Source organism: Mastigoproctus giganteus, chromosome 7 (assembly GCF_048544385.1).
Source record: "Mastigoproctus giganteus isolate SK-2022 chromosome 7, ASM4854438v1, whole genome shotgun sequence".
NCBI lineage: Eukaryota > Metazoa > Arthropoda > Arachnida > Uropygi > Thelyphonidae > Mastigoproctus > Mastigoproctus giganteus.
Genome location: NC_143581.1, coordinates 2,501,652 through 2,522,601, shown reverse-complemented (window position 1 = coordinate 2,522,601; position 20,950 = coordinate 2,501,652). Strand labels below are relative to the sequence as shown.

The 20,950-nt window shown below is 37.0% G+C and overlaps 1 protein-coding gene across 6 annotated transcripts in view; it reads right to left on the bottom strand.

Moving 5' to 3' along the window:
- sbm (L-type amino acid transporter sobremesa) overlaps positions 1–20,950 on the bottom strand; it is a 195,680-nt gene that overhangs the window by 39,220 nt on the left and 135,510 nt on the right. For 4 of the 6 annotated variants that reach the window (XM_090377498.1, XM_090377503.1, XM_090377499.1 and 1 more), the window contains 5 exons: positions 15,692–15,817; positions 13,825–13,924; positions 12,695–12,739; positions 11,931–12,054; positions 7,032–7,135 (listed from right to left, as the gene is read on the bottom strand). In XM_090377498.1, coding sequence (XP_090233624.1) covers positions 7,032–7,135; positions 11,931–12,054; positions 12,695–12,739; positions 13,825–13,924; positions 15,692–15,817 — 499 coding nt within the window. Of the gene's footprint in view, positions 1–7,031; positions 7,136–7,844; positions 7,949–11,930; positions 12,055–12,694; positions 12,740–13,824; positions 13,925–15,691; positions 15,859–20,950 lie in introns of all 6 variants that reach the window. The other 2 variants (XM_090377501.1, XM_090377504.1) reach the window with 2 other exon arrangements.

Sequence of the window (20,950 nt, the reverse complement as noted above, 5' to 3'; positions counted from 1 at the left end):
TTCTAATAGAAAGGAAAATACAGTTGGAGGTGTGAGTTAACCTCTTTAAGGCTGTCAAATAGCGTGATTTGCTTCTGCCCTGTGCGTAATTAAATTCTCGATCATCCGTTTCAGGATAATTGGCCACCCACTCACACTTATAAGCTGTACTTTAAAGTCTGCGGAAATATGTTATAAACCAACTTTATTCATTGGCAATACATAGTGTGCATAGTATTAGGGTCAGGCGCCTCCTGTGGTTCCCACATCTGCGCCATATGAACTCTGCGAAGAAGTACAGAACACTGAATTCCAGAACAGTGTTGTGTGTTGAAGACTTCGTATTAGTTGGGTTCTGTTGTGTGTCCTGGCATTTGGCCGCACACACCACTAGGAGGTAGCCAGGCTGCTCATTATTTTCTGGCTTGTCTCCGCCAAGGTCGTCAGAGCTTCTGGACGGAGACAAAAAAAGGTAGAGTCGGGGAAGTACAGAGTGTACGCAAGAAAGGAGGATATAGCTAGAGGTATGGAGGATGTAGGCGAAGGCATCCTCCAGGTTATGAATGGAGCAATAAGTGCCATCAGGTGAAAGGGGAACCCGGGGAGGAGGATAAATAAGACAGCAAGAGAACTGCGTGTAAGTCGCTACTGATGAATCAGGTGGCCCGTGGGCGAGTTGATCCTATCCAGGTTAAAATTGGTTGGCCAGTTGGGTTAGGATCAGATGTTTGGAGTGTTCTTATTCTACGTTGGCAATAGGGTGCTCCGTCTTGTGAAGAGGGCTTGTGCAAACTTGGTAAACTCATAGTAGTTATGATTATTATTATTATTATAAGCCATATGGTACAAAGAAGCCTGAGGCTTATGCTGCACCAGCCAAAAAAAATTTCTGAGTTGCCCTGAGAAGTAGAAGGAAATCACCAAGAAAGAGAAGAGTGATTATATCCAGCTCAGGACCTTGTGTGTGTGTGTGTGTGCCAAGCCCGTACTCACCAGATGTGAGCCTCTGGGGTTAATTTCTTCTGTGATGAATAAGTGTTCATTTCCTTGAGGGTTGTCTTGTATACGAGGATGCTGCGGAGGTCCTCATAGTGTTGACAGGTGTATATTAGATGGTTCCAGTCTTCTATTTCACCACATACATAGTAGGGGTTGTCAATAATTCCCATGGATTGTGGTTTATTGATCCGTGTACGGTAATAAGGTAGGTGGGATAAAGACCAGGAGAGAACCAATTTGGAGACTTGGAAAATATGGCATTCACACAAGGTATAAATTTCTTGGTGATTGGGCCCTTGTCGGTAGCAGTCCGTCTGTCCTCCCAAGTCTGAAGTAGTAGGGGTGGCAATTTGTTTCTTTTCCTGCCTGATTTCATTCAGGTTATCGATAGTGTGTCCAAGGGTTGCTGGTATGCCCCTTGATAGACAGTAGTGAAGGCCCTTCGAATAACCTCCAGATCGAGCGGAAGGACGCCCACAAGAACCTGAAGGGCTGGATTACTAACCGTGCAGCATGCCCTTATAAGAGTAAGAAGGATGGTTCCCAGTTTACCTTTGTTGTAAAGAATCTTGTTACCTAGTACCGAGAGGTAAACCTTAGCGAATTATTATTTTTTTTCTTAAGGAAGGAAGGGTTTGGAGGGGATTTAATGACAAAAAAATAAACATCCGAAAATTTGAATTTTGGAGTGAAGTAGTGTAGCTTAGGGAATAAAAAATGGCGTGTAGATGGGGACGAATCATAGGGGGAGTGAAAATAAAAATTTTAAAACTTTCATAATTGGAGATAAGAGGTAAGTGACGATGGATGAAAAATAATTTTAAAAAATTTGAATAATGGATAAAGTATAGAAGTTGTGAAGTGATAAAGAGTTGCAATCACATCCGCATTGTAAACAGTTTTCCTATAACTATTGTACGGATCATTATTTATAACTGTTAATATCCTCTCAACCACATCTATACTAAAAAAAAAAAAGTATCATGATCGATTTGGTGAAACAAATATATTTTCATGTTTAACAAATTGACTTTGTCATAATACGATATATCTGATATATAATATACAACAGTTCCAAGTGATAAAATGAATTAATGGCCAGTGATATATACACAGCAGATAGTATTAGTAGTGGCAAATTGTGCAAGAAAGAATGCGTACAGATCAGCCAGATCAAAAAAAAAAAATTCCCATTTCAACTATCCATTCCGTTGTCTTCTTCCTTGAATTTATTAAAACTACCCGCCTCCTCAACAATAGCTGGAAGTTTGTTCCCGCAATAAGCCACCCGCTGGCTAAAGTCAAACTTCCTCACATCTATTCTGCAACCGTCCTTCCGCAATTTGAATTTATGTTCCCTCATGTGCGTAGTCTGAGGAAGAATCCCATCAGCACTGAATTTGCTCAAGCCATTCAAAGCCTTAAACAACTTAATCAGATCACCTTGCAGTTGCATAGTCTGCAGACGATGCAACGTGAAGAACTGAAGTTTCTCTTGGTAAGAGCACCCCTTAGTTCCCCTCCCCAATGTTGTCCTTCTCTGTACCCCCTCCAGCAGCTCTACATCCTTCCTACAATGACAGTAGTTTCAGACTAATATGCAGTACTTAAGATGCTGCCTAACCATAGCTTTTTACAAAGGGATAATCACCTCCTTATCCTTACTAGCAAAATTCCTGTATATCATTGACAAAACCCCATGAGCTGTGCTGGCAGTCTGTGTGCACTGCTCAGAGAACTTTATATCTGACTGCACAATTATCACCAGGTCCTTTCCATTTTCCAGTACAGTACCTTGAGTGTAGTACCACAAAGTTGGCACGTTACTCTGGAATTACTACTACTCATATGCGGTACCTTGCTTCTGTCAATGTTAAACTTCAGTTGCCATTTCTCAGGCCATCTGTCTAATTTTTCTAGATCTTTTTTGCAGTAGCATACCATCATTACTGTCATTAAGCACCCTGCCAACCTTTGTATCATCAACAAACTTGGACATTAAGCCAGATATGAATTCATTTGGCGCACTCGGACTCTAAAGTTCAAAATAGTATAATTTTTGCCCTGAATACTGATGGAATGGTTATTAAATATGTATTTAATGAGATGAATTTTTTTTTTTTTTTTGCTAGTAACTAAGTTAGTTGGGGTCCTTGAGTCTGTTATACATTATCAAAACACCACTCTTGAGTATATATTTGTCTATGATCTTTCCCTTATGGTTGCACCTACAAAGATGTATCATATATCATTCGAAATGAATCGAGTCTAATTTTAATTACAAAATTACGTAATATTGAATAATTGCTTTTGTTGCCAAAGTTGTCCAGTTCTGCTGCTCAATGTTGTGGCGTGGCAGTAATTCTCAATAAGGATACTATAAGAGCAAATTACCAAAACGTTAGTGGATCGTGGTATGGTTGGTTAACAAGTTGCGAATATTTTAAGCATTTTTTTACTGATTTTTTTTTTATTATTTTGACGACTGAAAGAAGGAAAAGATAAATGATATGACTTATTTTTGGGAATACAGATTGAACGTCTTCTCTTCCATAGCGTTATCAGGAAGTGGGAAGCCAAATGAGTGATTTTGAGCCGTCTGTCGTTTTTTTTTCCCTACTTTAATCATGCACTTTACGCTGTATGACTTGCGCTGTAGTTATAATGGCGAAAGAAGAAACCTTGATTGAGTGAAATTAAATCGTTTGTTTGTGAGCATCAGTAAATTGCTGTTTATGGTAGAGATTAACCATAGATTTAATGAAGCCTACATTTTTCCGGCTGTTTTTCTCTCGGCTGTTCTGCACTGATGGTAAACGGATCAGCACGAAAGCGCTGTATGACCCAGCCACATAGCTGTGCTTTAAGGGCAGTTTGCGCTAAGTTATGAACTTTACTTAAAAAAGATGGCACCAAAAAACAGAAATTAAAAGTTACTGCTAAAGCTATATGGCCTCAGAGAGAAAAAGGAAATTATAAAATGTTTGTAAGACTACCTTATCAGTTATCTGTTATTTTCGGATTTTAATTATTATTATTTTTTTTTTTTTGTAAAATGTGCCAGATTTTACAGAGTTTATTGTAGTTTCGTCTGGGGAATATGCTGTAACTTAAAACTGATCAAAATTAGATCGAAGTCGAAGTTATGCGGCTGAAGGTCCTTGCGTGTCTCTCTGTTGCTGTATGGGTGCATGATGATTGTAGCTGTCTAAAGAATCGAGCCTAGATGAAGGTAGTTTGTTCTAATTATAACTAGCTTCCACAGTGTAATAATTAATAACACATAAATGAGTATAATGCTTGCATTTTAGTTTAATTTCATTATTATCAGTACCTTTCGACAGAAAGTATTGGTTGGATAAATTTCATCCATTATTGTGGGCTTCATGTTGGACTGTCCCCAGCATTAGGACACAATTGAGTCCATTGTCTGTCTTTATGCCATATGCATTTCATGTTGGTGGAACAAAATTCGAGTTTCGCGGAGCAGAAGAGCAAGGAACCATGAGAGCCCTCACCCGAGAATGAATAATTCAGTCGTGATTGAGTGAAAATAGTCCTTAAAAGTCCATACCGTTCTTAACGAGAAGTAACCCTCCATTTCATTCAGCGAATGCGTGCTCTTCACCGCGACGGTGCTGCAGTGATAGCCACTCGATAAAGTTGGAATTATCCACCCAACCATCTGTTTGCTTGAGTTGTGTATAAGATTATCATGGATAAGACGAATGTGGAGCAAGTAGGATATACAGTAATTGATATTCAAGGGGGGGGATTGAATATGGTTGGTTGGCATGACACAATAGAAAAGACATTGAAAAATTGTAAGGTGATTATCATAGGAAAGCTAGGACAGAGAATGATATATCATGTGTGAAAGAGATATAGATTTTATGGATGATGCATTAAAGGCTATGAAAGTCAACAAAGCCTCGGTTGGTTTGGTTTGGTTTTTTTTAGGAGCATTAGCAACTAAGGCCATATTGCTCCGGGATATGCGGTGGTCATTCCTTGACCTTTCCGCATCCTCCGTATTTGGTGGTGACGGGCTCGAACCCCGATCTAATCAAGAAGCGTGTGCTACGCACTGCTGCTCCTTCCCACCTGGCTACGGAGGCGCCCCAAAGCCTCGGGAATCGAGGTGAATGTAGTGAAAAATTTTCTTAGGATAAAACTGCAAGTTTTGAGGTCGGTTTTTAATGAATGTCTGAAAGAAGGTCGTTTTCCTTATATTTAAAATTTTGCTGTGCTGATGATTTTGAAGCAGATGGTATTGGTTCATGTATACCGATTGCACTGTTATCAGTTGCTTGAAAATTACATGAGCGGTTAGTAATTAAATGACTGAAGAAAAGGTACTACCAAGACGAAGGACTGGTGTCTGAAATGCAATTTGGTTTTGTACCAGGGAGATCAATCGAAGATGCCCTATATAGGTTACTGCAGACGGTAGATGAAGCTACCTCTTTTTATATTATGAGATTTTTTTTTTGACAGGTCAGCTTTCGATAATTTATGGTGGCCTGTTGTTTTGAGACGATTACGAATAATGCTGAGTTCTATGAATATGTACAATGTTGTGAAGGTTTACTTTTCAAACAAAACAGTCATAATTCAGACAAGGTTTGCACAGATCGAGAGGGTTGTGCAAAAAGAATGTCATCAGGCTTCGAATTTCTGTCCAAGTTTTTGGACTATTGTGAGGGCCGAATTAAAAATTAAATTATTATATTAGGGTTACCCGTAATTCAATACATAAACCCTTATTTGTGTCTGTAAATTGCGTGTGTTCTCAGGTCGGTTTGCCTGTTTTGCTGGACAGAAAAACCCCAGTTTCTGGGGGAAAAAAACTTTTCTATCTACTCCTGAGACCGACTAACTCAGCCACGGAGTGAAAAAAGCCCATTAAAGTTCCTCGCGTCTTCGAGGAACTTTAATGGGCATTGAGATTTTAAAAAAATATATTTGTAGAAGTTTGTTGCTAGGGAGAGACGTACTTGTTTATAAATTAAGGTACGTATCCATTTAATACAATCTTTCGTTTCTATATTTCTTAGAAAAATGCTCTCGCCATTGATGGTTAAATATACACTTTAACTACATTCAGAAAAATATAATTTTTGTATACACACTTGGATACTTCAAAAAATATACCCGAACCAGGTTTATTATTGGTGGCATGCTTTATTGCTCATGAAAATTTTTTTTCTTGAGCAATTTTTTCTGAATAATTTATTCATCCTTTATAATTTGATTTTCTGTATTTCACTAAAAATCAAGTTTAAAAATTATAATTCGTCAAAACTCGTTCGAATTATTTAACTTATCGTATTTAGTGCGTTAAAAATTACTCTGGTGTTGCACTTTTTAAAAACAGTACTGCCAAAACCACCATTAATGCCCAGTGAAGATCCATTCTTCTTGAACAAATTTTGTCAACGAGTTTCATGATCGACAGAATATCATGCGAGTTTAAACGTTGTATTTAATTAGTTTATAAAAAATTCTGTTTCAGAACTTATTGTGGAAGTAAGAGAGGGATTTTCCTTGACTATGTTGTTGCGTATAATTGAAGAGAGAGAATTCCACTGTTATACTGATTACATTTAAAAAATCCCAAAATCAACTGAATTAGCTAACGTCTTAATACTCGTCTATATAACAAGCTAACACTTTTCATCTTCCTGTAGACATTATATATACGAGTATATCATATATTTGAACTGGTTTCGTATTTACACTCCATGAGTCAACTTCAAAAGTGACTAATGGAGTATGAATACTAAATTGAATGATTCCAGATCGGTCGTCGAATCAACCCCTAAAATTTTCAGTTTTCCGGTTGTCGTCCAAAAAGGCCATAGCAATAAGAATTTCAGATACTAGGTATAGGAAAGTACAACAAATGGAGTTTGATAAACTTAAAACATGGCGGTCTTATTCATAACTTATTTCTGTAGTTAAAGAAGATTATTGTGTACATCGAAAATTGTTTAGCTTACTCAGAAGGTAAATTATTTAAAGTAATAAAGCAAAAAAAAAAAATTGCACACCTGCCACTGGTAAAGCAAGACCCGTTTCCAGCACCAAAGGTTGAGAGCGCCACAGAGAAGGGCATCACAAAAGATATCACACCCAGCACCCGAACTCCCCAAGTCTGTAGGAGGAGAGAAAGAAAGAAACACGTCACCAGGAGAAGAATACAGCATTAGAGAGGAAACGTTAGAAAGATGCTAGAAAAGAAATACTACGAGTTTGAGTATCTTTTCAGTAATTACCGTTAATAATTAATGTATCATATTAAAAATTATCTCTACGAATGTGGTTTTAATATTTGGTGTTAATGAGAAAATACAAATTTATTTCAAGAAAATACAATGTACAGTGCATTTCACTGGATTTGAAACTCGTTTTCTTCTCGTACCTTATCACCATCCATTACACTCTTTGCTATACGGATATTTTTTCCCAAGTTCCAACACATGGGTATATTTTGGATATGCGTATTCAATGACATTATTAAATAAAAAATTGCAGGATCGGAATGGAGTAATAGAAAAAATAAAAAATATAAAAAAGTTCTTGGTTCCCCATTTCAAATTAATTTCTTAGTAAGAATACGCAAAATGACAACACACCAGCATTCTCTGTTAACAGCAGCATGCATTACACATAACTGAATTCATAACTCGTTTTAGAATTGCCACAAGATGTACATTGAATTAAAGGCGCCATTTTGAATCTGAAATTCATTTAATATTACCTAGGTCTGGAAACATTGTAGGGAAAAAAAAAAGATGCCTGCGTGTAAACTCTTGCTATATATATGCAAATTTTAAAAAGCAGAACACAATAAAACCATTTACCTTCCGGCAGTAAAGCAGCTACCGTTTGCAGCGCCAATGGTGGATGCAGCGACAAACAGAGGAACTAAGATGGCAGCTTGACCTAAAGTGTGAGATGCGAATTTCTGCCACACACCCAATCCACACAAGGGGCAGGGAAGGAAAAAAGGGTTAATAAAGGGAAAAAATGAAACAATCAGCATGCATTATGACAACTAGCAGAAGAAATAGTTTAACATTTAATAAAAAAATACGGTTTTTTGCTTTCTTAATTTTGTAGAAACTTTGTCCGTGTTAAATTCCACGGTTTGAACTCCGATATTTGAACAAGCATATTTCCTCACTAAATTCTTCTATCACTCTATAGAAACTCGCAATTTTTCACCAATAATGTCGTACATCGCAGGTGATAACTCAATTAAGAAATCTTAAATATAATTAAGTTAGGAAACAATTATTGGAGGCGTTTTATTATCGATAACTTTCAGTTTTAAATTAGTTTTCCTTCTCTACCTTGGAGGGAAGGAAATCTGTTAACAGCAGCCACAGGTAAATTAGTTTACTTGTGGTTGCTGTTCATTTTGTAGGCCTTCGACTACAAAAAGATATGAGGAATCGGTGAGGCGATGATTTCGCCGGTACAATGTAATTAGCACGTGGCCCATACTTTTCCGATAAGCCTTCACCCTTGATTCTGATTTAATCAGCTCCTGATCGATATACGCACTCACAGTTGAGTGCGTATTAGCCATTATCTCTTACTTTCGAAGTTCACTTTGCCGAACGCCTGTGGAACATGACAAGCTCTTGTATTTCTCGGTTATCTTTGTAGCAGATAATAGTGGTAAGAGGCACCAATTTAACCATTCTGTCTGAAATTTGAATCGCGCTTTATCAGACAACTTGATTTTACTGCTTTTAAATCATATGATAGCCAGAGTTTAATTTTGTCCAATAAATACTTTTTTTTTATCGGTTATCTGTTAAACAGGGATATACGAATTTAACTGGTTTATTCTATGTTATGACTGTATATAAAGGTTACGATATGCTCCTTGACGCATTTCGGCTTCAATTGGTTCATTTGAATTTACTTTCTTTTACATTGCGGAAACATTAGTCTAGTTTCCCTAATGTGAAAGCGGAGGAGGTCTTCCCATGAGATCAGCTAATCCTGTCTTCTCCAATAACTTCGTGTACCTTGGTGAAATTCGAACCCTGCCTTTACATGTCACTAAGTAACATAATCGGGATCTGTGCAGGAGATATCATTTAAGAATTTGTAGATTTTATTATTTTTATGTTTTTACTCAACCATCTTAGTAGCATTTCGGATGAATGCGTCACAGCAGATCAGCTTCATTATATTTTTATAATTATATTTTAACTCCGACTGGTTCTATTTTTGTTGAAATTTGGTACCGTAGGTTTATTCCATGCTTTAGATCCTAACTTTTATATAAGTAAAATTTGGGAAAAATGTTTCAGTTTTTCCACGTTATTTAGCAGGATATGGGCTTAAAGTGCTGTGTTTATAGTTTTTCTTGTACTTTGGCATTGCTTATTTCGATGACAAATAAGCAATGTTTTGTTTACAAGGTGTTTGAAAACATCTTGTGAGCAAGGATTCGGAGATATATTGACCAAGGACACATGTTTGTTGTTTGTATATATAAATAAAACTAGCCTTCGCTTAAAGAAAAATGACAGAATCAGCTTATTTATCTCTGGCTAATGCATGAACCACAGTTTTAAAACACTGTTCACAATTTTTCTGCAGTTAATCTGATTTCTGAAAATAAATTGGATATCAATAGAACTTTAAAAGTTTCTCTCTGTAAAGATAACCGTTTCACTAATATTTGCAGTGCTTAAAGCAGATTTAAATTCTCAAAATCTGTGTCTTAACTCTCATAATTGACGTTTTGTAAGTAGAGGTCTAAAATTTTAACACTTGAATTACTATATGGTTTCAGCTAATCATTTTAAATCTTGATTAATATGTACAAAGGTCAGTATGTTTTGTACTCAAAACATACTGACTTTTTTCATCATTATTCAAGAACAAATAGAACAGCAATCAACTAAGAATAATTAAAGTTAAACTTTACGACATGTGCTAACTCTTTCATTAGATAAAACAGGAACGTCTTTATTGTTCTTATGTAGGAAGTTCAGGTTGCTCCTTTGATCACGTTCAACCAGACTCTTCTTCAGTTGGTGACACTGTAAAGGCCAAAACGCCTTTGTGTTGTGAAACTTTATATCGTGCTTGCAGCTGCCAGCGCAGATACCGGAAACCGTTGTAGCCGTGCCAGCACGAGGAAGCATGTTTTCCATCAATTTGTTGTTTCTGTTTTTCTTTCAGAAGCGTTCTGTTTTTCTTTCAGAAGCTTTCAGATAGTGCTAAATTAGACTGAGTCTGCCAGAGATTGGTCCCCGCATGTTGAATTTGTCTTGAAATCAGATAGTCTGCCTTTGCAGATAACGATTTCACTTTGGCGATAAAACTATTAATTTCGAATATAATCTTTGGTGTGCACGTGAGAAGGAATGTGCCATTGAAACATTCTCATGCTTGCTTGGTGAAAAATTGTACCATCCTGCTTATCAATAGTAGACTCCAAAGAAGGATATTAAATAATAGCGCTTACATTTTAATTGTTTTATTTATCTTAATTTCAGACCACGATTTAATCATATAACGTTTATATTGGCGCCTCCGTAGCCAGGTGGGAAGGAGCAGCAGTGCGTAGCACACGCTTCTTGATTAGACCGGGGTTCGAGCCCGTCACCACCAAATACGGAGGATGCGGAAAGGTCAGGGAATGACCACCGCATATCTCGGAGCAATATGGCCTTAGTTGCTAATGCTCCTAAAAACCAAAATAACAAATAACGTTTATAGAAAATCAGCACAACTAAGCGAGATAAAATTTGTACCTCTTTCTCTATTAATAGCTGCATCCCAGATTAGCCTTTAAGTGTTCAGTGATGTTCACACGTAAGGAATTAGTCCTGATGTGTATCGATTCCTGTACACAGGCACTCAGAAAGCACCTTTTTGAAAGCTAATGCCAGCCTCAATTTTTCTTTTGTACTTAACGTTCATCTTCCATTTGGTACACTGATTCTTTTTTCTTTCTTTACAGTCACAATTTCTTTAATGATTTTAGAAAATTTGTCGGCCATCAACGGAATTACATTGTAATTTCCCATATTTACCATCACAGAAAATGAAATGTTGGCTTATCACTCTTTTTAATAACAGAGAGAGAGAGAGAGAGATGCTGAAACTAATAAGAATTTAGATTATGTTGGCTTTGCATTTAATTTGCATTTTCTTCGTCGATAATCTAATTTGGTATCAGAATAAGGTCGTCTTGTATAAAATTTTTAATATAACATGGTCAAAATACGTTGTGATGTGCATTTTTCGAGACATTGTGGAAGATGAACAACCTTATTAATTTTTCAGTAAGAAACTTTTCTTCGTCTGTGCTTATCCTCAGTAACCTCGAAATCCTATAATAGATCTCTACTGGAAATAACTTTAACCACTTACCATTCTTGGCACAGACAGAACACATCTACAGTTTTCTCAATTTCTGACGCATTTCTTTTTTTCCGAAATTTCCACGGACATTGTTCTACTGAGCTGGCATCTATGGCTTTCGCAACTCTTCTTTCTATACACTTTGGAAAATATTCGGCAACCACTCATCATCCATTTGTGGTTGGACTGAAAACGCATCGAATTATTTTTTCCCTTCCTCTTCATTCATTCATTCCTTCTATTCATTTGAATAGACATCTTGGGTGTGTATTTCCTGAAAATAATGATCTACAGATATTCAAGTCTAAAGTTTTTCCCTTGCCTTCTAACCCTAAATCCCCTCTACTATACTGTTTAAATGTCTTCAGAGTATCTCATACGATTTTGAAACATCTGGCACTGTGACAAGTGTTCGGTAACAATTTTATTATGAAACAAAAATAAGAAGTAATATTTAAATAAAAATTTGTGTCATGTAAGTCAAACCCGGTGGTGGGGAAGTCAATCAATTTATAGTGTTCATCTTTATCGTTGCTAGGGTCATTTCTTACCACTGCTACTGCTTCGGATGCTAGAAGCTCTGAAGACGACATGACGGTCATGTAGGAAATGTTCACCATTACGTAACACAGTGTGACCAGTGGTATTCCTATGGCAATGGCAAGCGGAAGGTTGCTGTTGAGATAAAAAAAAATATATATATATATATATATATATACACATCCTTATTTGACGCTTAGAAATGCAAGGTAGGACTCGTTTGCAGTTATACATTCAAAAATTAATAAAATATTCTTTCACAGCAGGAGGTCTAATCAAAGGAAAATAACCATTTTACTTTGATTTCCGCTAATATCTGTAGCAGATTGGAACTTAAAATTTTCAGTATACTTTTGGTAGTAAAAACGAACAAATTATTTTTAGTGGGCCACTATGATGCGTTTACTTAGACCAAAATGCCCAATGAATAAACACATGCAGCCAAATGAATTTTGTTATCCTTTTTGGTTGAACGTACAGGTGAACTAGAAAGCCAAAAGAAACGTCAAATTAAAAAAGGTCCCCTGTAAAGGCAGTTATTCCGTATGGTTAAGAAATGTTGCTAAGGAATTGTTACAGCTTTTTAAAGTCTTGTTTCATCATCAGTTTCACGAAACAAGAGACAGAAATTTTATAGATTTGATTAAGCCTCGAAATATCAACCCTCCTGCGAATTAATATGATTCAGTATGTAAAAACAAATCAGATTTAAGATAGAATTTATTAGGGTGTAAAGAACCATTAGAGAATGTAATAGAAAGAATAGGCTACTTACACGTAAGGATTCAGTAATTCCTCTGTTACATAGTTCAAGTTGTTCCTACAACAGAAGAAATATTCTCGTTTAGGTTGGAATATAATATGCTAAAATTCGTCATTTGATGTTTGTCCATTCAGAGGCAACAAACCACCCAAAATACAATAAAAAATAAAACACCTGGTATTTTCATCAACGTTGTCCTGTGTGTCTGTCTGAGTGTGGGTGTGTATGTTGATTTTATTGTATAGAAGACAATTATCGGTCATTTTCCACCTGTGGGCAGGAAGAGTCCTTATGAGGAAAAAATAACAGGTCCATCATATTCCTGTATGGTGAACTTTTTCTTTTAAAGATTTTACAGACTTTGATGAGGGAACTTTAAGTATACCTTAGAGACCTCACCTGCTTCTCCAGTTGCATGCTTCTTGATGACCCATGTTCTAAAGTCTTCAATCTTGATTGATTATTGAATAATCCAGGATCTTAATTGCATATCTTGTTTTTCAACTACTGCTCATTCTTTCTTGGCATTTTTCACCTAAATGTGATTCCTACGAAGACTTCCAAAATCTGCCATCTTAAAAGCGTCATCACTGATACGTTGAAATTTGTTCACGAAGACGGGCTATAAAAGGGTTTATTTGTGAACATTGTACTTAATAGATGGGTATAAAGACTAAATGGGAGATTGTCACTCTACGCAAACAGCTGTCCATCTAAACATGTTAAAAGAAATTTATAATTTTGTAAGACATTCTTACTAAAGTATGACGTCATTATCCAGGTATTTAATGCTATGGTAGGGACAGGCATCACTTATTTTATAATTACACTACACCAAAAAGTTAAGGGTGCTTTGTGGAAACCACCAATTACCTATAGGTTTACTTTTTTCGATTTCCAAGACTGGTGAAGGAGCTGCTTTGTTATATCAGTTAAAAACCAGTACTCCTAACTCTTTGGGCAGTGTAATTAACCAGACAAATAATTTGCTCTTTAAGCACTTTCTGTTTTAATTAACAGTTTACTGAACATTATAAGGGAGAGGTTATTAATTATTTAGAAATAGTAACAAACCAGCGAATTTAATAATCCTGTCTTTATGACGTCATCTGAGAAGATAGAGCAGGAGATAAAATACTTACCACCCGTCATAAGCCCACAGTCCACTATAGAAAGCTAAGGCAATGTCTGAGAAAGATGCTGTGGAACCTTCAAATCCCGTGGCCAGGTACTGTGTGTGACCTGTATTTAAAATTGCGTACAATTTAGTCGTGGTGTCTCCGTGCCTAGGGCTGCCAGGGCCCTGCATTTACATACTACACACACTATCACTAGTACCACTCTTAACTTAGAAGGAATGAAAAGCTATTGTAAGAGTCCAGGATGTTGCCCCCTCCGTGTAAGTTCAAACTAATGTAAGAGATTTTTATGTATTCAAATATGTCGTGTTGTGTCAGGAAGTACTCCACAGCCGCAGAATAGGGATTGTCATTTTCTGAGAGTTAAAATTGTCTACATGCGAGTTCCGAAAGTAATGAGAGGAAATTATTAGTGTTTCTAAGTAGGACTGAGTTAGTTGGTTCTGATAAAGCTGTAGAATTTTTCTTCCGTAAACGGACAGCTCGCCCTTAGAACACGCTTAACTTACAGACGATACTTACCGATGTCTGGAGGCCTGAGTTTCCTTGGCACCGATTCAAAAGACCAAATCGCCACACCCCCTTCTGCATCTTGGAGAGTTAATTAAATTGTTCGGTTTAAGTATGAAATAATTTTAACCTTGAAAATGATTATCGATCGCTAAGACATGGTTTAGCCTTGGAATTCTGTCAGCTTGGAAAAAAGTGGGCAATTCCGAAAGAAGGCAGAATCTGAGAAAAATGAAATCTTTCATCCATTTGTTATAGAGTTCCTTTGCCTACAATACTAGCAGCTTTGAAGTCAGTTAGTTCCTTGAAGGGCTGTGAGTACAGGGATCTCCTACAGCTGTTAATGCTACTTTTTACTGCCTACAACCGATTCTATCTTTTGAATGGTGATAAATGGGAGAGTCTACATCAGTAACCTTAAAGGTGAGGTGAATGTGTAGGACGATAGAAACACCACGTAACAAAACTGTCGCTACCCGCAGATTATCAGAGGAGTATATCATCAGAACCCCAATTCTGTAGGATAATAGTATTCAAATGAAATGTTCTTGAGGCAGAACCTTGGAGCACTGTGGAAGGTATATCTTCGTGAGGTACGATACTGTCATTAGAAATTAGAACACGTTCACCTACCACGGTAAATAATGAAATTTATTCATTGAAAATTTACGCAATGATCACAACATGGCCAAAACTCTGCGGTCTCATGGTCCCACGCATACAATATATAACTAAGCCATAACAAAAGGCAAGAACTGAACTGAAAACAATGCTTGACTTCACCCCAGCTGAGTTTCAGGTTTGCAAACGTAGCACGATCTACTTTCGAATCCTCTAAACTTTTGTAGAATGATTACGTAATAATTTCATCTGTTATTTAATTGGACAACGGTCCTTAAAAGTTCTTTATTGAGCCTGTTTTATTTAACGGTATCTAACATGAAAAAATACACCCCATTAATCCTGTGTATGTACTGTATTTTCATGTATACGCTTCAATGTCGAAAATTGTTCAGTGTATTTTCACTTGTCCTTAAGCGTTTCCATGTAGTATTTTAAGACAGTTACATTATATTCCGTGCCACGTAACCTGATACAATTGTTCAGAAAGCAAAATTTATAGAAGATTAAAATTAGATTAGTTCTAGTGTAATTAGGCAGATATCATTACATTTATTTATATCTTGTAAATATAGGGTGTACAGAGCTTCCCTAAAGAAAGGGTTTTGGGAATTTAAAGACCTTTTCCAGTTGTTAAGGTGTTTTTTAATTGTTTGTGCTCACAGGAAATCTAGGGAAGATCTGTACTACTCTTGACACATTACAGAACATCGAGAAGAAAGAAAGGAAAGTCTCTTACCCTGAGCCAGCTTGATCATTCCTCCGACGACTATGATGGCTATGGCCAGCAGCTTGGCAGCGGTAAAGATGTTCTGGATACGGGTGGCCAGCTTCACGCTGTAGCAGTTGACGAAGGTGATGGTGCCTGTGGCACGGAAGAGAGAGGCTCTACAAGGTCGGCTCCAACTGCCGAACAAAATACGAATGGCATGTTGGGATACCAACCCCCTACCACTAAATAGCTATTTTAGATTGCATAATTTTGAAGATTAAAATTACTTTTTCTAGGCCGAATGTGAAAGTCATTAACACTGACTCCATTGTATTAACATTATATTTCAACAGAAAGTTGCAAAAATCTTCCCGCCCTTAAAGTCAGAAGAAACATCACACTTTACTCATTGCATACACACGTAATGGGACATTAAGAAGAGTCAAAAGTAGTCTCTACGGGGGAGCACACGCACACACAAAGGCATCTAAGAATTTCTGCATTTTAAAAGAAATTTTGGGTGCACTAGTAAATACAAAGATCTTTCGTACATTAATATATAGTTAAAAAGACATGCTGCATGTTCAATTGATGGACAGACATATGAATCAAAGGGAACAAAAGAAGGGAGGGAAAATAAGGGGCAGAGAAGGGAAGCAAGAAGCAGAGAGAGAGGAACTACTCGCAGCAAGACTTCTGTAACTTTCAAAACTTAAACTTTCCCATTTTTAATAAATTTTTTATTTAAAACCTAAGGATATACAATGCAATAAACTGACGTCAATTTCTATCTGTTTTTACCAATTCTAAAGCAAGGCTCTTGAATTATCTTCGCGATACTAAATCGTTTTGATAATCTAAAGAATACATTTTGAAGAACACATTTCGTTATATTTTGAAGCCTTATTTTTGATCATTGATTGGCTGAAAATAGAAAACATTATTAAAATCAGTATTAGTAGTAGAAAATGATGAAAGAAAGCAAGCTTATGGCTTATGGCAAAGAAAGAAAGTTTATGGAACCAGCCAAGAAAAAAAGCCAACAGTTCCCTTATCACCTGGACATCTCTTCTAATAGTTTGTTTTGTTCTTCATAGAACTTATTCAAACTACTCACCTCTACCATACCAGATGGAAGTTGTTTCAGCAATCAGCCATCCTTCTGCTGAAGGCAAATTTACGCGCATCTGAACCTGCAACCATCTTTGGTAAATTTGAATTTATGCCTCCTCGTGTGTAGTCTGAGCAAGAGGAAGAATTCCATCGCGATTCAGCTTACTCAAGCCTTAAACACCTCAATCAGGTCTCCTCGCAGGTGCCTATCCCCCCAAAGGCTGCAGTTTTCAGAACCGAAGCCTTTCCTCGTAAAAATCCCCCATTTCTATCTTCTCTGATCTCATTGCTCCAACTTCCTTCCGCAAATGAAGCTTCGAGTCCTGTATGCAGTACTCAAGAAGTGGTCTGACCATTGTCTTATACAATGGTGTAATCACCTTTTTATTATGTTGTAAAAATTCTGTATATCATTGACAAAACACCATGAGCTGCCCTTGCAGCCTGTCTGCACTGTAGAAAAACTAATAAATCCATGGGCCTTTTGCTTTTTTCATCGCTCAGTTAGACGTTCTCAGTTAGACTTTTTCTCCCTGAAATTCGGGTTTTTCGTCTAGCAAACAGTAAATCCACCACAGAACACACGCAGATTATATATGGCGTAATATCGCCTAAGTGGATCCGTCTTAAACCCAACAAGAACAACAATAGCTTCATATCTGACTGCACAGTTACCTACAGATTTTTTAATTTTTCACTATCATGTAGTACCACACAGTTGGCACTACATGGTAGTGGTCGGTGGTGGAAAATTCGAGATTAACACAATATGTTAACTGGGATTACTGCTAACCATATGAAATACCTTGCATTCATTAATATTAAATTTCATTTGTCGCTTGTCAGTCCATCTGCCTAATTTTTATAGATCTTGTTGCTGTAGCTTATCTTGATTACTATCATTAATCACACTGGCAACATTCGTATCATCTACACTTGGACATTAAGCCTAATATGCCTTCATCAATATCATTAGTAAGTGTACAGCACCGAACCAAAGTGGACTCCGTTAATAACATAAGCCCAAAAAAGAGCAGTTCGGTTGATAATTATCCTCTGTCTTCTACTTCACCACTCCTTTATCCATGGCTGTAACTTGCCCTTAATGCCACACTGCTGCAATTTTATAGCAGTCTATATGGGCCTTTTATGGGTCTTTATAAAGAGCAGTAATTGCACAATTATTATTTAATTATAATACCGAGAAGTAATCTGCTATTAGCAATAATTTCTATTTAGTAGACAAGAAATTAGGGCCCTTAATTCTTGTCCTTCCAGAAAGATTTCGTAATCTGATTAACATAGTCTTTTATTTCTTGTGGCTTCTAAAACAGAATTGGTTAAACAGATAGCAAAAGACAACAAGTCATTCAAATTTAATTTTCATCCAAACCTAACCTTAATTTACATCCAAAGTTATGAGAAGTTACAGAAAATTATAAACTGAAAATATTAACCTTTAAGTTAAAATTTCTGTTATAAAAGTAATCTCTTAATAAATATTACAGTTGAAAAGTAGGACTCAGACCTGCCATCGTGCGTGACGTTCTTTACGTATTAATTATGAAAGAGAGTGCACGAGTTCTCTTTTTATGTTACCATAGTTCGCTGCTAAAGCAGAATAACCGGCATGGGAAACTAGGTCCCGGTTTTCTACTCATCCAGGGGAGTTTGTTTGCAGTCAGCAGTTTTCAGGTAAACTGATGGAGACCTTTTGTTTCCTCTCCAGTTTCCATGGTTACCCAGCATGTAGCTCGCTTTAATTGAAATTCTCCGTTATAAAGAGACTACAATATTGAGCTTGATGGATGTTTCAAGCGTGGATATTAATGCGATTGTCTAACTGAACTCAACCTCGAACGGTAGTAAATACATCCATCCATCCATTCAGAAAACTCTAGGAGGGTACGTAACTATCACGCTGAATCACGTATCGGGGGTGTGTAGCTATCAAACGGTCACACAAAGGTCATTTGAGTAAATCTGATCTTTATCGTTAAGCCTGCCATCATATAATCTGTGTGGTGTTAGTTAGTTGGAAGATGAAGTAGTTAGAGGTAAAAGCATTGGTTTTAATTTCAGAAAGGGGTGTCTTAAAGTTTAAGGCTCTATAGCATCTATAAATGGGCGGATTATATTTGAATTATGGAATACCTTCAAAGCAATAATCACGGAAACCATGAACGCATATATACACCGTTATTCAAAGAAAGTGCTTTACATAGGAATTTCACATTTCTTACCCTTTTTCGCGATGGTATGTTACATTAATGACTAGCATCACAAATAGAAATATAAACAAAAGATATTTATTAATAGTTAAGGCAAAGCTAAGTAATATTTTACAGGTGCTCTCAAAATATTCCAAAATGAGCATTTGCAACCTTTATACAACAGTTTTGGTAAACACGACAATTATGACTGAAATGTTATCAGAATTTGCTTCAGTTTATCATTTTAAATGGAAAACAAAATGAAAAGTTCACCAGGTGCAAACTAATATCCTCTATACGCGTCACAAATCTGGTCTTCAGCTCCGGAAAGCACTATCAAGGCTTTTCTAGGAATAAAATACTGGCTCTTGAGATGACTGAACAGAATTTCAGCTAAGCCTTTTACCATCTCAAGAGCTATACTATACTTCAATTTAGAAGTCACTCCCTGGGGACAAACGATCAGATCTTATCGGGACGGCTGGATTCTCCGAAAGCCCTAGAGCGAATAGTAACACCCCGAGAAAAACAGACGAGTTGCAGGTTTAGGAACAGCAACTCAAGCCCGCATTTACGCAGTTGGATAGTCTGGGAAGATTCTTTCCAGCAAAGACTCTAAAGCTGTTTAATACCCTAAATATCAACCCTGAAGAACTCTGCACAAGCAAAACATACAGAAAAGAAGTTCTCGAGTTTTCTTACATCTGTATCTGCTACTTGCAGATACAGATGTAAGAAAAAATAAACAGCACTAAGAACCTCCATACAGTGGCTGACGGGAATCCCGACCTCATCTGGAAACTCTCCTGGATATGCGTCACCTACTCCACTCTACTCCCACAGAAGACACAGACTGCTGAAAACATTAAAAATGAACTTTTTACGCTTTTACTCTGTATTATATTCTGTATACTGTTCTGCTGCGAATATCTTCCGCTTCCCAGACTATCCGTGCTAATGTAAATACGGTGATGTTATGCTTTAAACGCAGCATCATAAAATTTTTCTCGTTTATTTATTAAGTCTTAACCAGTTACAAGTTATTAATGTATCGTATAATTCTGATAATAAGTACTACATTCATTGTATAATTTAGTAACGAGTGTTACATATAATGTAAAATTGTATATAATATTATTCTCTGTTGCATAACAGAATATGTATCTACATCCCCTAGTCAATGGCTATAACCGGGTGTCTCCTAGGAGAAATAAAGATAATAATAATAATATTTAGTTGAACCGCCTATGGCCCTGATGACAGCAGCACACCGTCGAGGCATTGACAAGATCAATTTCTCAAGATAATCAACGATAGTTCGTGGTTCTAAACACCAATTATGAAGTTCACGAAGGGTCTTTGATTTCTTTCTGGCAACTGCAGATTCCACACGATGCCAACAGTTCTCTCTAGGATTCAGATCCGGCCGGGCTGTTTCCTGGCCAGCTAACAGTTATAATGGACCGTTCTTCCAACCGTTTTTTCACCTGTAACAAATGTAAACACATTACTGTCGAACCTCTAATGCAGAAATGAAGCTAAAGTAACTACAGAAGTGCTTACTTACACTTCTCGCTCCCGATGACAAGGAGCAGTCGTCCTGAAAGATGCAGTTACTTGGCAGGTTTAAATGGTCTCTAATGGTTGGCAGCAATTTGCCTTCCAATATAGCCACGTATCCATGGGCAGCCAGACGGAACCTTTTATAAACTGCAAGTGATACGAAATGCACCCCCATATCATTTGGGGTGCTGGTAGGGAATTTCACTGTAGACACCACACAGTCTAGATGGTATACTTCACCACGTGTGCCTATGGCGAATCGTTAGTCTCCAATCAGAGCCATGCAGGTTGAATTTCTTCTCATCCGAGAAAATAACTGACTTCCACTGCTCGGGGGTGGGTTCATTTGACATGCTCCTTACACCAAATTAATCGGGCCTTTTTCATTTTTTGTGTG